Source organism: Stegostoma tigrinum, chromosome 13, assembly GCF_030684315.1.
Source record: "Stegostoma tigrinum isolate sSteTig4 chromosome 13, sSteTig4.hap1, whole genome shotgun sequence".
In the NCBI taxonomy this organism is placed as follows: Eukaryota; Metazoa; Chordata; class Chondrichthyes; order Orectolobiformes; family Stegostomatidae; genus Stegostoma; species Stegostoma tigrinum.
Window position 1 is genome coordinate 6596152 of NC_081366.1, and position 16440 is coordinate 6612591.

The 16440-nt window shown below is 43.6% G+C and overlaps 2 protein-coding genes and 1 pseudogene across 3 annotated transcripts in view; all 3 read right to left on the reverse strand.

Moving 5' to 3' along the window:
- The window catches only part of LOC125458288 (protocadherin gamma-A11-like), a 199301-nt gene that overhangs the window by 138672 nt on the left and 44189 nt on the right, over positions 1–16440 (reverse strand). The window contains exon 1 of one of the 2 annotated variants that reach the window (XM_048543451.2): positions 12641–15349. The exons of the other annotated variant lie outside the window; for it this stretch is intronic. Within the exon in view, the coding sequence (XP_048399408.2) occupies positions 12641–15109 (2469 nt within the window). The 5' untranslated portion in view covers positions 15110–15349. Of the gene's footprint in view, positions 1–12640; positions 15350–16440 lie in introns of those variants that run through there. 2 annotated transcript variants of the gene reach the window in all.
- LOC125458398 (protocadherin-10-like) overlaps positions 1–16440 on the reverse strand; it is a 106408-nt gene that overhangs the window by 45588 nt on the left and 44380 nt on the right. The gene's annotated exons all lie outside the window — the stretch shown is intronic.
- Positions 5946–9571, reverse strand: LOC125458400 (protocadherin gamma-A12-like; annotated as a pseudogene).

Genomic DNA, 16440 nt, shown 5'->3' on the forward strand with positions numbered 1-16440 from the left:
CAGAGACAGGTTGGACTGGTTTTGGGATGCAGTGGGTGGAGGGGAAGAGCTGGGCTGGTTGTGCGGTGCAGTGGGGGGAGGGGATGAACTGGGCTGGTTTTGGGATGCGGTGGGGGAAGGGGAGATTTTGAAGCTGGTAAAGTCCGCATTGATACCATTGGGCTGCAGGGTTCCCAAGCGGAATATGAGTTGCTGTTCCTGCAACCTTCGGGTGGCATCATTGTGGCACTGCAGGAGGTCCATGATGGACATGTCATCTAAAGAATGGGAGGGGGAATGAAGATGGTTTGCGACTGGGAGGTGCAGTTGTTTATTGCGAACCGAGTGGAGGTGTTCTGCAAAGCGGTCCCCAAGCCTCCGCTTGGTTTCCCCAATTTGGAGGAAGCCACACCGGGTACAGTGGATGCAGTATAACACATTGGCAGATGTGCAGGTGAACCTCTGCTTAATGTGGGAAGTCATCTTGGGGCCTGGGATAGGGGTGAGGGAGGAGGTGTGGGGGCAAGTGTAGCATTTCCTGTGGTTGCAGGGGAAGGTGCCGGGTGTGGTGGGGTTGGAGGGCAGTGTGGAGCGAACAAGTGATTCACGGAGAGAGTGGTCTCTCCGGAAAGCAGACAGGGGTGGGGATGGAAAAATGTCTTGGGTGGTGGGGTCGGATTGTAGATGGCGGAAGTGTCGGAGGATGATGCGTTGTATCTGCAGGTTGGTGGGGTGGTTTGTGAGAACGAGGGGGATCCTCTTTGGGCGGTTGTGGCGGGGGCGGGATGTGAGGGATGTGTTGCGGGAAATGCGGGAGACGTGGTCAAGGGCGTTCTCGACCACTGTTGGGGGAAAGTTGCGGTCCTTGAAGAACTTGGACATCTGGGATGTGCCGGAGTGGAATGCCTCGTCGTGGGAGCAGATGCGGCGGAGGTGGAGGAATTTGGAATAGGGGATGGAATTTTTACAGGAGATTGGGTGGGAGGAGGTGTAATCTAGGTAGCTGTGGGAGTTGGTGGGCTTGAAATGGACATCAGTTACAAGCTGGTTGCCTGAGATGGAGACTGAGAGATCCAGGAAGGTGAGGGATGTGTTGGAGATGGCCCAGAGCCACACTGAACCCTGCCGCATCTTTACCATCCCCCCAGACCTCCCACTGACTGAGGACGAACGGTCAGTCTTTAGTAAGGGGCTCACCTTTGTCCCCCTACAACCACACATCAACGAAAACCAGTCATGATTGGACATAGAACAGTTTTTCCACCGCCTTCGCCTCCATGCTTACTTCTTCAAATGGGAGCCTAACCCTCCCTCCACTGACCCCTTCACCCGCTTCCGACACATATCCTCCTCCTGCACACCACCCCCAGGCCTCCTACCCTCCCTCGAACTCTCATCTCTAACTGCTGTCAAGATAATAACCGCCTCAACCTCTCCATCCCTCTCACCCACTCCAACCTCTCCCCCGCAGAATGGGCAGCCCTCCGCTCCAATCCCAACCTCACCATCAAACCCGCAGACAAGGGTGGTTCAGTAGTAGTATGATGCACTAACCTCTACATCGCCGAGGCCAGACGCCAACTCTCCGACACCACTTCCTACCACCCCCTCAATCATGACCCCACACCCGAGCACCAAACCATCATCTCCAACACCATTCATGATCTCATCTCCTCAGCGGACCTCCCACCCATAGCCTCCAACCTCATTGTTCCCCAACCCTGCACGGCCCGTTTCTATCTCCTTCCTAAAATCCACAGACCTGCCTGCCCTGGTCGACCCATCGTCTCAGCCTGCTCCTGCCCCACCGAACTCATCTCCACCTATCTGGACTCCATTTTCTCCCCTTTGGTCCAGGACCTCCCCACCTACGTCCGTGACACCACCCATGCCCTCCACCTCCTCCAGGATTTCCAATTCCCTGGCCCGCAACACCTCATTTTCACCATGGACATCCAGTCCCTATACACCTGCATTCCGCATGCAGATGGCTTCAAGGCCCTCCGCTTCTTCCTGTCCCCGCAGGCCCGACCAGTTCCCCTCCACCGACACCCTCATCCACCTAGCTGAACTCGTCCTCACCCTCAACAACTTCTCTTTCGATTCCTCCCACTTCCTACAGACTAAGGTGGTGACCATGGGCACACGCATGGGCCCCAGCTATGCCTGCCTCTTTGTAGGTTACGTGGAACAGTCCCTCTTCCGCACCTACACAGGCCCCAAACCCCACCTCTTCCTCCCTTACATTGATGACTGTATCGGCGCCGCCTCTTGCTCCCCAGAGGAGCTCGAACAGTTCATCCTCTACATTGGGGAAACCAAGCGGAGGCTTGGGGACTGCTTTGCAGAACATCTCCGCTCGGTTCGCAATAAACAACTGTACCTCCCAGTCGCAAACCATTTCCACTCCCCCTCCCATTCTTTAGATGACATGTCCATCATGGGCCTCCTGCAGTGCCACAATGATGCCACCCGAAGGCTGCAGGAACAGCAACTCATATTCCGCTTGGGAATCCTGCAGCCCAATGGTATCAATGTGGACTTCACCAGCTTCAAAATCTCCCCTTCGCCCACTGCATCCCAAAACCAGCCCAGTTCGTCCCCTCCCCCCACTGCACCACACTACCAGCCCAGCTCTTCCCCTCCACCCACTGCATCCCAAAACCAGTCCAACCTGTCTCTGCCTCCCTAACCTGTTCTTCTTCTCACCCATCCCTTCCTCCCACCCCAAGCCGCACCTCTACTAACCTCATCCCACCTCCTTGACCTGTCCGTCTTCCCTGGACTGATCTATCCCCTCCCTACCTCCCCACCTATACGCTCCTCTCCACCTATCTTCTTTTCTCTCCATCTTCGGTCCGCCTCCCCCTCTCTCCCTTATTATTCCAGAGCCCTCACCCCATCCCCCTCTCTGATGAAGGGTCTAGGCCCGAAACGTCAGCTTTTGTGCTCCTGAGATGCTGCTTGGCCTGCTGTGTTCATCCAGCCTCACATTTTACTTTCTGAGCATTGCCCTTTCTTCAGGTGAAGTTAAAAAGAAACACACAGGCAGAGAGGTCACTGAGCAGAGAGATCAAAAGATCGTAGTGTAAGTGAAGTGTCAAAAGGCTTAATAATATAACTTGTTTTTCGTAATTATCTCTCTGACTCATTTAATTGAATTATTGGTCATCATTTCACTCGTTATTCAGCTGTTAACACATTACTCACACTGTGTGACATTCTTTATCACCTGTAGACACCTATTATTTGGCCTGTTTACACTCCACTCACACAATTTGTATGAATGCTTGATCTCTCTGCCCATTGATCTGTCTAACTATAAACTCTGTGTGTTTTCCTCTCACTCAACTGAAGAATGGGCAGCGCTTCAAAAGCTTGTGATTTCAAATAAGCCTGTTGGATGATAACATGGGGTGCCATCTAATTTCTGACCTTGCCACCCCAGCCCACAACTAGTATCTCCACATCACTTATCATAATAAACGTTTTTTCACCTCACTATCTGAGCACGCAAATCTGCATTGCTTGTAAAAAAATAAGCACACAACTACAATAACATCCAAAGTTTCAGAAACATTGTTAAAGGTAGGGATTCAAGTTAAGATATCTGAAAGGAGGAAGTGTGCTTTTCATCCTATGCACCGTAAGTGAATTTGCTCACATATGAGCAGTTCTGTCTATACAAATAATCAGTGCACGTAAGACCATTTTCCTGATAACAGAATAGGGGGTTAAGTCAGACACTGGAAAAGAAATCGTTAATTCTCAGATGATGCAGTTGCATCAAAAGTTTATCAGGAACTAATATTTTTCTCAGACCCATTGTAATCAGTAGCAATCAAAATTCACAATGGGATGTTGGTATATTTAATCACATCGTTATCCCTTTTGTTTGCTCTAATGCAGGGGCTCGATGCTGTTCAAAATAATTGAATGAAATTGTTATCTCCCTCTTTTCCTCTGTATTTTCAGAATCTGGTGCTTATTTTCAGAAGAGAAAGTCATCTGTGGAACTGACTGGAGATGGACGGTTGTTATTTCACCTGATCATCGAAAGTAGGAGCAGACATAAGTCATTTTATTCTTCGAGTCTGCTGCACTATCCACCCTGATCAGAAATGATACCTGTCTTAGGATCTCGATCCACCTTTCTCCGCATACCTTTTGACTCTTTTAGCCCTGAAAAGTATATCTCACACTTTCTGAAATTATTTCATGCTTTAGCCTCAACCACCTTACAACACACATAAAGCCATCCGCTGGTTGACCAGTTTCTGGGTAACAAACTCTCTCCTCAGTTGTGTCCAACATGGCCTAGCCCTTATCTTTTAAATGCAAGCCCCGGTTCTGGGTTGCCCAGTTTATTGGGAATATCCTTCCTGTATTTACATAGTCCACTTCTATTTGAATTTTATAAATTTCCCAGAGATTACTTATCATTTTACTAATACCCATGAATGTAGCCTGAACCAATATAATCTGTGTTCATAGGCCAGTTCTGCCATCCCACGAATCAGTCTGGTGAAAGCTTTGTTGCAGTCCTTGCGTGAACAGAACACCCTTCCTAAGATAGGAAGACAAAAACAACACACAATACTCCAAGGCTGTTCTTCCAAGACCCTGCACAATTGCAGCAAGACATATCGTATTTAACGGTGGGGTTGGGAAAAGAAGGAGATGCACCGATTTTACGTTAATAACGGGTTAACTATTATGGGGAATAGGGAGGATAGTGGAGTCAAAATATGGCCTGACATGTAATTGCATTAAGTTTTGGAGCGGGTTCGATCGTCTATTTTGCCTGCTCCTGCTCCTAGTCCTAAAGTTCTTTTTGCCAGCCCTAATACTTGCATTTTTGTGCCATTAGATCACCAATTTGCCTTCTTCACCAAGTGCTGCTCAGGTTTTCTTTACTGTTATTTAAATTTCTGTCACAAGAAGTACAAATCTTGACCCTGCTTACTTAGAAAGGATACAAAATGATTGTTTTGAAAAATTGAATTGACTCATATTTTCTCCAGTTTAAGTAAATCCTTCTCATACAGGATTATCTAATCAATTTACAGTGATAAGACTGGTAGGGACATGCTGACATTAATTATTTAGAATGTCAAAGCTGAGATGGTGACAAACAAGAACTATCAAATTGGTTTACCGAACCTGTGTATAATTGCTTTCCACTGTCCAGGAGAATGTTCCGTTAATGCTCTGATATGTGGCTGCACAGAATTCTCCAAAGGCTAATCCAATTAAATGTTTAGTTTGAGACAAAATCAAAAATTCTGGCTGATTCAAATCAAATCCGTGGGTTCAGTAAGTGTCAACAGCAAACAGGAATTCCAAAACAAAACGTACACTCAAATCACCAATATACAGGAGATGTAAATGCACTCTGCATAATACCATTACAGGTCACTGTTATTAGCAAGAACTAGATAGGTGTACAGAGGTGTTAGTAACCCATTAAAGCTATTATTTCTGTCCTGTTTCTCTCAACACCCACACATTTTGTCCAAATATATCCTTACCGGCAGAACACATCTGCAATCATTTCATCTTTTGACCTCGTTGATAACAGGGTCAGTGTCACATTCAGAATTAGTAATTCTCATGTTTCATTTCCCACTAGAATCATTCTGCACATAATTCATGTCTGTGGATAACTGAAAGGTATTGTGGGTTTTGAAGTCGCTCTTGGTTGTCTGAAATGTTAAAATATCACTCATAACTGAAGAAAGGGATGTCTCCCGAATACCTCACATAGTTTTGGGGTATCTGGAGGTTTCTACTTTTGTTTTGAATTCCATTCAGACAATGCCTTCCTTTAACGCAAGAACACCCTCCCAAGGAACAGTGCTGACCGTCCAAAACATTCGTGCTTTTTTGAACCTTCACAGTGAAGACTATTAAAACAACAAGAAAAATCAAAGAATTTGTTCTAAATGCGATGACGATGGAAAGGCTCAGATCCAGAGTGAATCGGGATCTTCAGGCGAGCCACTGACACTGGAGAATGCTTCAGTGTCATCGCGAGCCACAGATAAGAGGATGATTACCGAAGCAGAAAGTAATGGTATTCCATTATCTTTCACCAGAATCAATAACCTTCGTTTAGAAATATCTTATTCACAAAACAACGGATTGTCCGCATTTCCACAGTTTGTGATGAAATAGTCCAAATAGTTATGCTGGTGGTCCGACAAATCGAATAAGAAACACACGGGTTCTGACCGGCGTCAGCGTCAGTGGCGGATACCTTGGCAACCAAATAGCCTGGCACTACAAACCTCTATATTATCTCTACCGCTGTGGCCCAAAACTCAGTTAATGACTGCACATTGACGACAACATTGTATTCTGATCAGGAATAATAACTTCTAATGAAACATTACTCTCAAGTGGTGGTACTCCAGAGTCCATGCCCAGAGATGGGATTTGAAAGTTTTTCGATTTATCGGAGTCAAAACATCTCCTAGCGAATATGGCACCAGTCTCCGAGTGAACAGAAACGTAATTGGACACCGAAGAGTTCTGACCTTGAGGCTCCACGTTTGAGAATTTGAGTCCCACATCTGTATCAAAGACTATCATGCAAAATATAGAAGCGCTAACAATATTGCTCTCCATGACGTTTGTGGCGTATAAAGACTGTAAACCCTGGTGCATTGTCGTTGACATCGAAAATCTCTACTCAAGTGGATTTCTCGGTTGGAAGAGGAGGATTTCCAACCTAAATGCATGCTATAGTAATGTCATATTTGGGCGCGTTTTCCGGATCCTGTGGAATTTGAACAAGTATTCCACAATAATCCTTCAAAGACGAATCTAACGTAAAAAATCATTTAAAATTTGACGTTGTATCTTCCTGTTTCTTCCCGAATCGTTATCTGTTGCATTGAACAGAGCGACTACAGCCTTGACCGGATCTTTTTTTTAAACTGTGCGAGCTAAAGACGTCAACTGCACCTCAGGGAGGTGATCATTCACGTCAAAAAATATTCAGCAGAACTTCGCAGTACTCCGGTACAGTGTAAGGTCTGTTGCTCGTATGTTACTTTCAATGGCATTGTTTTCTTCATAGTCTGACTTGCCTTTCGTTCTCATTTCACCAGTTTTGGAATCCACGCCAAATAGTTCCCGAGCTTTAGCTGAAGTGTGACCCCTGATCGAGGTTGTCTCTTTATTGGAGACATGGTCCAAGTCAGAGGCGTTTAAAATGATTACCTGCGTTCCTGTCGCTGTACTCTCCAACAGGCTGACTCTCTAAACTGCCTGGGAGACGACAGGGGCGTAGTCGTTTGCATCGTTCACATTAATAGAAATATGTATTATGTTCGATCTCTCGGGAACCCGACACCCTTGGCCATCAGCGTTAGCCTGTTGTTACATTCGGTTTCTATATCCAAGAAACTCTGCAACGCCAAAAACAGGCAATTTCCCTTTACCACTGCGCATTTGTACATCGAGAATAAAATCGTCATTGGGAAGTAGCCCAGAGGTTTGGACGGAGTTAGTTCCAACTTCGGAATCATGCGCGGACTCGGAAGATAAAGCGCGTTTCCAGCATGGAGCGCTCTGACGTTTCAAGGCGAAATTCTTTCTCCTCAAAACTGGGAGCATTGTAATTTACTTCGAGAATCGCCACTCTAACCCTGTCGATCTTTAAGGGTTTTGGAGCAGATCTGTAGCTGGGGTTGTTGGTGGTGAGGTTGTTTGGCTCCTCCAGCTGGTTTGTTGTTCCGCAGACGTTTCGTTACCGAGCTTGGTAACATCCACAGTGCAGCCTCTGCTGAAGCGTCAGTGTGTTTTCCCGCCTGGGTTTTAACACATGGACAAAGAGAACCATGATTTCAATTGGGACAACACCAAGATCCTGGGACAGGCTAGGCAGAGAGAAGCATGAGAATTCCTGGAAGCATGGCACTCCACGAAGTAGGCTATTAATCAACACATTGAACTCGATCCCATTTACATTCCACTACTGAGGAAACCCGGAAGTGAGGCAATCCATTGCAACGGACCCCAGAGATTAAAAACCAGACGGGAAAACACACCGACGCTTCATCAGAGGCTGCACTGAGGATATCACCAAGCATGGTAATGAAACATCTGCGGAACAACAAACCAGCTGGACGAGCCAAGCAACCTCAACTGCTTTAAGGGGGTTTCAAGCTCATCGCCCAAGGATAAAATACAGTTTTGGCTTGGGCCTCAATTAATTTCTGTCAATTTTTGCCCTTCGCAAATAAAATGCCCGTGTCCAAATATATCCACACATTGTTTCCTGCTGTACTGTACAATTTGAAAACTACAATCTGAATTCTGATTGGGGCCAAAGACGACATCATCTGTAATATTTCCAACAAAGGAGCCCACCTGCAATTCTTCAGCAATAGTGTAATGAATCTCTCCAAACAGTAGATTGTACGAGAAGGATATACAGTAGCATTAGGAGCATTTTAGCAGCATACATATTTAATGCTTCGTTTCTAGTGTCAAACATGCCCGTCTTTTCAGAATCTGTAAGCACCATGAGCTACTCGTTTTCCAGTTTGATCAATATATTTAAATACTGAAGCAACTGCGATGTAGTAAATGCTTATATGCTCTGACAATTGCTCAGATATTTTCATTTAAGTCTTCTAAATTGTTGAAAATTTTCAGCGGGATTCACGAAGAATTCCTGCCAAGCTGCTCGCTATCCAATTTTAGTCTGCGTCAAGTTGGACGAGATGGCGTCTAGGTAGGGAAGGGGGCTTTCCGGATTCCCCAGACTCATCGCAGACTCATCACTTAGGCCGAAATTTGTTGTTTTCAATTTATTCTGTATTGCTCAATATTCTGAAGAAGTTCACACGCAGAATTTTCATCCCTTTTTTTTAAGACGAACCAGATATCAGTTCAAAAACAAAGTTGCTGGAAAAGCTCAGCAGATCTGGCAGCTTCTGTGAAGGACAAAAAAAAGTTAAAGTGTCGGGTCCTGTGACCCTTCCTCCGAACTGGGGGTGGCTAGGAAAACATTAGTTTATGCACAGAAAATAGGCAGGTCGTTGGGGTATAGGATAGGATGGAGCCCAAAGAGAGAGAAAGACAGTTGGACAGACAAAGGAGTTGCAAATGATCAGATTTGAAGCGTGAATAGTTGTTAATGGGGACTGTTAGTGACTAACTTCTGAATATTTCCACTACAAACCCACTGACTCCCACAAACACCTGGACGACACTTCTTCACACCCCACTTCCTATAAAGACTGCATTCCATTGTCTCAGTTCCTCTGTCTCTGTCACATATGTTCTGATGTGGCCAACTTCGACAAGGGAGCCTTCAAAATGTCTGCCTTCTTCCTCAACTGAGGATTTCTATACAGGCCCCTCAGTCAGGTCCAACGCATCTTCCACACTTCTGCCCTCATGTCTTCTTTCCCCTCACACAACAGCGATAGGGGTCCACTTATCCTCACCTATCATTCCACTACCATCCACATCCAGAAGATCATCAGACACCATTTCCATCACCAGCAGCGAGATGACACCACCAGACACATGTTCCCCTCCTCTCTCTTGCCTGAATTCCAATTGTACCATTCATCCGGGACACCCTGGCCCACATTCCTTCACTCCGAACACCTCCCCACCAGGCCCACAACACCTTCTCCTGTAACCGGCAATGGTGTAACACTTCACCTGCAATCCCAAAAATCTAGTCTAATGCATTCGCTGCTCACAATGTGGTCTCCTCCACATCGGGGAAACAAAGCATTGAGTTGGTGACTACTTTGCAGAACATAACCGTTCTGGTTGCAAAAAAGACCCTGAACTATTTGTGCCTGCCACTTTAACACACCATCCTGCTCTCTGGCTCACATCTCTGTCCCTGGCTTGCTGCAGAGCTCCAGTGAAGCCCAATGCAAACTGAAGGAGCAACATCTCATTTTCCACTCGGGGACCCTGTAGCTCTGTGCACTCAATATTCAGTTCAACAATTTTATGGCTTAAACACTCCCATGTCCCAACCCCCTACCCCACACACCAGGCCTTGTTACTACATAGCCTGCCATTACACATCTCCTGTTGTTCGTCACTAACAATCCCCATCAACAACTATTCACCATCCCAGCCTAATTGTTAGTAACTCATTTGTCTGTCCAAATGTCTTTTTCTCTCCTTGGGCTCAATCCTACCATTTATTGCTAGCTCCACCCACCTCCCTATTTTCTGCATTTAAACTGACGTTTCCTCAGCCACCATCAATTCTGAGGAAGGGTCACTGAACACGAAACTTTAACTCTGTTTTTTCCTTCACAGATGCTGCCAGACCTGCTGAACGTTTCCAGCAACTTTGTTTTTGTTCCTGATTTACAGCATTCGCAGTTCTTCCGGTTTTTATCACATATCTAGTTGCTTTTGCTCTTTGGAAACATCCAATGATGAAGATTTAAAATTACCATCAGAGATAATGGGAACTGCGGATGCTGGAGAATCCAAGATAACAAAGTCTGGGGCTGGATGAACACAGCAGGCCAAGCAGCATCTTCGGAGGGCAAAAGTTGACGTTTCGGGCAGGGCATTTCATGCATCTTATCTCGCACAGAACGAATTTGGTTAATAGAATATAATAGCTTTTAGATTCTTTGAGTTTTGAATTTTAACTCATTAACTTCTGGATATTTCTTCATTATTAATTTTCTACATAACTAATTCTTTCATCTTGCTCGATACCATCTGTTTTTGATGTATTTAACTCATGTTTTTCTTATTTTTTGTGCTCATCATTGGAACATGAAAATTGGGAGCAGGTGTAGACTACTCAACCTCATGAATGTCCTTTGCTATTCCACAAGATCTTATTGGCGATCTTATTGTGGTATCAACTCCTCATTCCAACATACCCAAATAATACAAATTTGTCATCATCTTTGTCTTAAAAGAGTGACTCACTAATTTTAAATTGTGTCCGCTGTTCAGGTCTCCCACATAAGAGGAAATATCCATTCGTCATCCACACTATCTAGTCCCCTCATTATCTTGCATGTTTCAATGAAGTTGCATCTTTTTTTTATTGGATCCAATCGCTAAATGTCTAACCTGTGCAAGTTTTCATCATGAAATAATCTCTTCCCTCCCCCCATCTCTGCCTCACTCCTCCAGCTGCCATCATTCCTGAATTGGTTCAATGAACATTCTATGAGCTGCTCCAAATGCATTTATTTCCTTTTTTGGTAAGCTTCAAAGAAGTATATACAATAATTTCATGCTTCATTAACGACCTGTACAAATATAGCAAGACACCATCACTTTGATGCTCCAGCCACTTTGAATAACTTATAGCCCTCAGTTTTCCTTCCAAATCACTTGCTGTATTTGAATGCAATCACTTCATGTGTTATATTCAAGTCAAAACTGTTACTCCTCATGATTTCTTAAATTTGGGTTTGGTCAAAAATGAGAATAGGATACTATTGTAAGCCAAGGACTATAGGAGGAAAGGTTGCACTTTTAAAAACAAGTTGATTAAACTCAGTGTTAGTTATATTGACACTGATCCCCACTCGAGGGGAAAATGTTTCAGTCTCAGCACAATGAGTGTATCTCGAGCGCAGGTTTGCCTCTGAGACGTCTTATTGATTGCTATTTTCGATTTATACCCAACCATCAGCAAGGCGACAAATCTTTCATTGGCTCGTGGACAATCTCTGCATGAATAATACAGAGGCAGAAAACTCCAGGCAACAAAAATTGGTGATTGTATCTCTCTTTCTTTCTCCCTCTCTATTCAGTGAAGCAAGGAAATATTGAAAAATAGCTAGCTATTTTGTTCCTCTATTTGTTGCAACGCTCTGCCTGTAACCAGTGACCAACAGACTTAACAACAGTGTGCCATTTATCTTGTGTCTGCAGGAAATAACTGAAAGGACCAGAAATAAGATAAGAGATCACAAGGAATTCGAGGAGCAAATGAACATCTAATCGAATCTACTGGACTGTTGCTAGTGAATTGGACTCCCCTGCTATATGTTTCTTTTTCCATCCACAAGATGTGCGTTAGATTGTTTTCCTGCGTCTATCTCCATCTGGGAGCCAACTTTTCATACCAAGTTGGAGATTTTAAAGTAACAGAGTTATAGGTTGATAATGATTCATATTTCATTTGGCTAATATTTGAATTAATTTATTTGTAGTAAATATGATACCCTGTTAAGTACAAGAACCTGGTCTCAGAGGTTTCCGTTAACATGGGTCGAGCAGACAGCTATATTGAGAACTTAGAGCAATTTGATTAAATCTTTAACATTTTTCACAATCCTAGGAGTAATAGGGATCAAATATGTTAAATTTTCTAAATGGTTGTCACACAAAGACACCAAGATCCTTCTGTACTTCTGGATGTCCAATATTTTTCCATTTAAATAAAATATTCCAGTTTAATTCTCCTGTTCAAAATGAACGAGTTCGCAAAAATTCCAAGGGAATTAAAATATAGCATGCAAGATGCCATAACAAAGAAAGGATGCAGAAAGCAGAGAACAATGTGTGATTCATTCAAGCCATTATTTTCATCCAATTAATGATGATGCAGTCAATCTACCCCAAATAAATATGTATAAAGATCAACTCTCTGATAATCATAATCTACTTTTTAATATATAATTTCCCTCACCTCGTTGTTTACAGAGTTGCCGTAATTGTCAAACTTAATGATTGCTGTACTTTCTTTCCTGACAGAATAATTCCCGATCAAGTGCTTGTCTGGAGATCTCCTGCATGTGTTGGGTGTTCTGAATTCCTTCTTTGTTGACTGTAATGTTGAGCATGACTCATAGCGGAAGCGCTGAGAAAGTGGGTCACCTCCGAATACCTCAACATAATTCGGGGGTATTTGGAGGCTGCTACTGGCCGTTTGAATTCCATTCAGAGAATGTCTGCTTTCAAGGCAACAACACAACCCCAGGGAACAGTGTTGACTATCCAAAGCATTTCTGCTTTTATGAAACTTCACAGCAAGAAGTATTAAAATCACAAGAAAAATGATAGAAATTACGCCTAACGCGATGACTAAAAAAAGGCTCAGATCTTGACGGAAACTGGGTACTTCAGGCGAACCACTGACATTGGAGAATGTGTCAGTGTCACCTCCAATCACAGATAAGTTGATGGTTACAGTGGCAGAAAGCCTTGGTTTTCCATTATCTTTTACAACAATCACCAATCTTTGCTTAGAGGCATCTTTATGAACAATAGGACGGATAGTCCAAATCTCTCCAGTGTCTGGTGAAATCGTAAAAAGGCCAGGCTGGGTAGCCTGAAAAATGGTATAAGAGAGTCGAGCGTTCTGACCGGTGTCAGCGTCCGTGGCCGATACCTTGGCAACCAAGTAGCCTGGTTCTGCAAACCTGGATATTGTCTCGACCGCTGTTGATCCAAACTCGGCTAGTGGTTGCACAATGACTGGAACATTGTCATTCTGATCAAGGATAATAATATTCAAGGAAACATTGCTTGCGAGTGGTGGTGTCCCAGAGTCCATGACCTGAACTTGAACCTGAAAGTTTTTCAATTTCTCGTAATCAAAAGATCTCTGCGCGTATATGACGCCAGTCTCCGAGTTAATAGAGATGTAAGTGGCTACCGAGGCATTGAGAACCCGAGTCTCCAGGATAGAATATTTCAGTTGCGTGTTCAGTCCCTCATCTGGGTCAAAGGCTGTGATGGAAAAAATAGACACGCCAATAGCATTATTCTCCGTCACATGTGCGGTGTACAAATGCTGCGAAAACCTCGGCGGGTTGTCATTTATATCGGAAATGTCTACGGTGATGGTTTTCCTGGACGTGAGAGGAGGAAGGCCTGCATCCGTGCATGTTATTGTGATCTCGTAGTTGGAACAGTTTTCACGATCCAATGGATGTTGAACGAGCAATCCATAATAATTCTTCAAAGAATAATCTATTCGAAAGGGTAATTTGTTTGAAACGTGGCATTGTACTTGCCCGTTTCTCCCTGAATCTTTGTCTGCAGCGCTGAACAGAGCGACTACGGTCCCAAGAGGAGCATCTTCTGAAATTGCGCCAGGCAAAGACGTCAACGTCATGTCGGGCGGGTTATCATTCACATCAAGAATGCTCACCAACACTTCACAGTGCCCTGACATAGCGTCAGGAGCCCCATCTGTAACTTGAACGTTGATACCAAATGCTTTGTTTTCTTCATAGTCCAATTTTCCTTTCACTCTGATTTCACCAGTTTTTGAATCCACGCTGAACAAATCCCGAACTCCGAAGGTACTGTGGCTACTGATTGAGTAAGTTATCACTCCATTATTGCCATCGTCCGGGTCAGTAGCATTTAATGCGATTACCTGCGTTCCCGTGGTTGTATTTTCTAAAATACTGACTCTATAAATTGACTGTGAGCAGGCAGGGACGTTGTCATTTGCATCCTTTACAATGATTATAACCTGAACCGTGCCCGATCTGACGGGGACACCACCGTCCTTGGCTATCAGTATTAAACTATGGGTAGATTCTTTTTCTCTATCCAAGGAACGCTGCAGCACCAGTACTGGTAACTTTTCTACTTCATCGCGCAGCTGCACATCGAGAACAAAATGATTGTTAGAGAGAAGGTCGTAGGATTGTACAGAGTTGGTTCCAACATCCGCATCATGTGCTGACTCGAGTGGAAAGCGCGTTCCCGTCGAAGAAAGCTCTGAAATTTCAAGGCGGAATTGTCTCTTTGGGAAACTGGGAGTGTTGTCATTTACATCGAGAATCTCCACTTCAATCGAGTACAGCTTTAAGGGGTTTTGAAGTAAACCGCTCATGGATAAAACGCAACTCAAACCTGACCCACAAATCTCTTCCCTGTCAATTCTTTCCTTCACAAATAATATGCCAGTGCCCATATCTATGCCCACATATTGCTTCCTATCATCGGGCACAATTCGAAAACTACGAGCCGAGAGCTGCTTTATATGTGAACCTAAATCCTCAGCGATATTCCCAACAAAGGCGCCGAGCTGCAGTTCTTCTGCAATCGAGTAACGAATTTGCCCAAACACTAGGTTCCGCGAGGAGAATACACAGTAGAACAACTGGCATGTTAGAAACCAAAATATTTTACATCTCATTTCCACTGTAAAACATTCCCGTTGTTTCACAATATGTCCGCACCTTGAAAATATTCATGAACCATCAGTCTGATTCAGATTCGAATCAACCGCAATGCAACAAATACCTGAATGTTTCTCAAATCACTCGGATAATTTTATCTAAATCCTTACTGTTCTGTCCAAAATTATCAGGGATTCGTGAACAATTCATGCCGAGCTGTTCGCTATTCAATTTAATTCTGCGTCTGATCGGACGTGAAGTTGTCTGGGTAGTGAAGGGGGCTGTTCAGATCTCCATTCCCAACTTAGGTTCTGATTGGTGAATGCCAGCTCATTGAAATTCGACCAACCAAACGCCATTCACTTCTTAAAGCTGCAAAGTCTAAAATGAGCGCAAAGACTGTCATTTATTATTGCACAACTCAAAATTGCACAATGATTTTATATTCTACACTGGATTGCACTCTGTGCTGCAAAAAGCATTGGAACAGAATTCCCAGGAATAAGTCGTGTCAAGATTGTTGCATATTTGACAGATAAGGGCAAAAGTAGTTAAGACCATTCTTTGTGCCAAAAATAGTGGTCAAGTCATAATCTATAAACAATAGATGGGTTCTGACTTCCCTGACCAATTAGTTCATGCACCTCAAAGCGAAATTAATTTTGTATCTTTCTGCTAGACAATCAAGTGATGGAAATTAAAATACTGAAATTTCCATAATTCTCAATTTCTCTTCCAGACATCCAGCGAACCATCTTGTTAGATTAAATGTTAACCTGCAATTCGTTTTTCTGCCCCACAAACTGATTTATGTTCAAAAAATTAACTAATTGCGACCATTGCATGAATATTGAGGGTAAGCACATACCAGCCCTCAATACCCCTATCTTTCACTTTTGTTCAAGATAAATAGTCTGCCATTTTCAAAGTCAACAAATGGACTTCATGTTTTAAGGATACAAATGCTGTGAACCTTTTTTACATAGGTTATAAACTGGACTAAATTTGTCGCTCCGACAGTTATGCAAAACGATTAATTATAAAGACCTAAAATGATCAGAGCTACCTTACAAATTCCAAGGCAGAAACGGTAGATTAATCAGAAATAATAGTAATGGCACAGCAATGGGCATGAAATGGTTTGCATAATGCCATGTATCAATTTGCCGTTTGGTGAAACTCTTCTCTTCCATTTACACCTATGTTTCGAGTTTGCTATATTCTGACATCTTTAGAATTGAATAAATATTTTCTCCATTTGGTTTATCATCTTTCCCACTTAATTTGTACATTTTATAACTGACAACAGCCATGATCTAGTATTCGTATCCAGCTTAAATATCTTAAA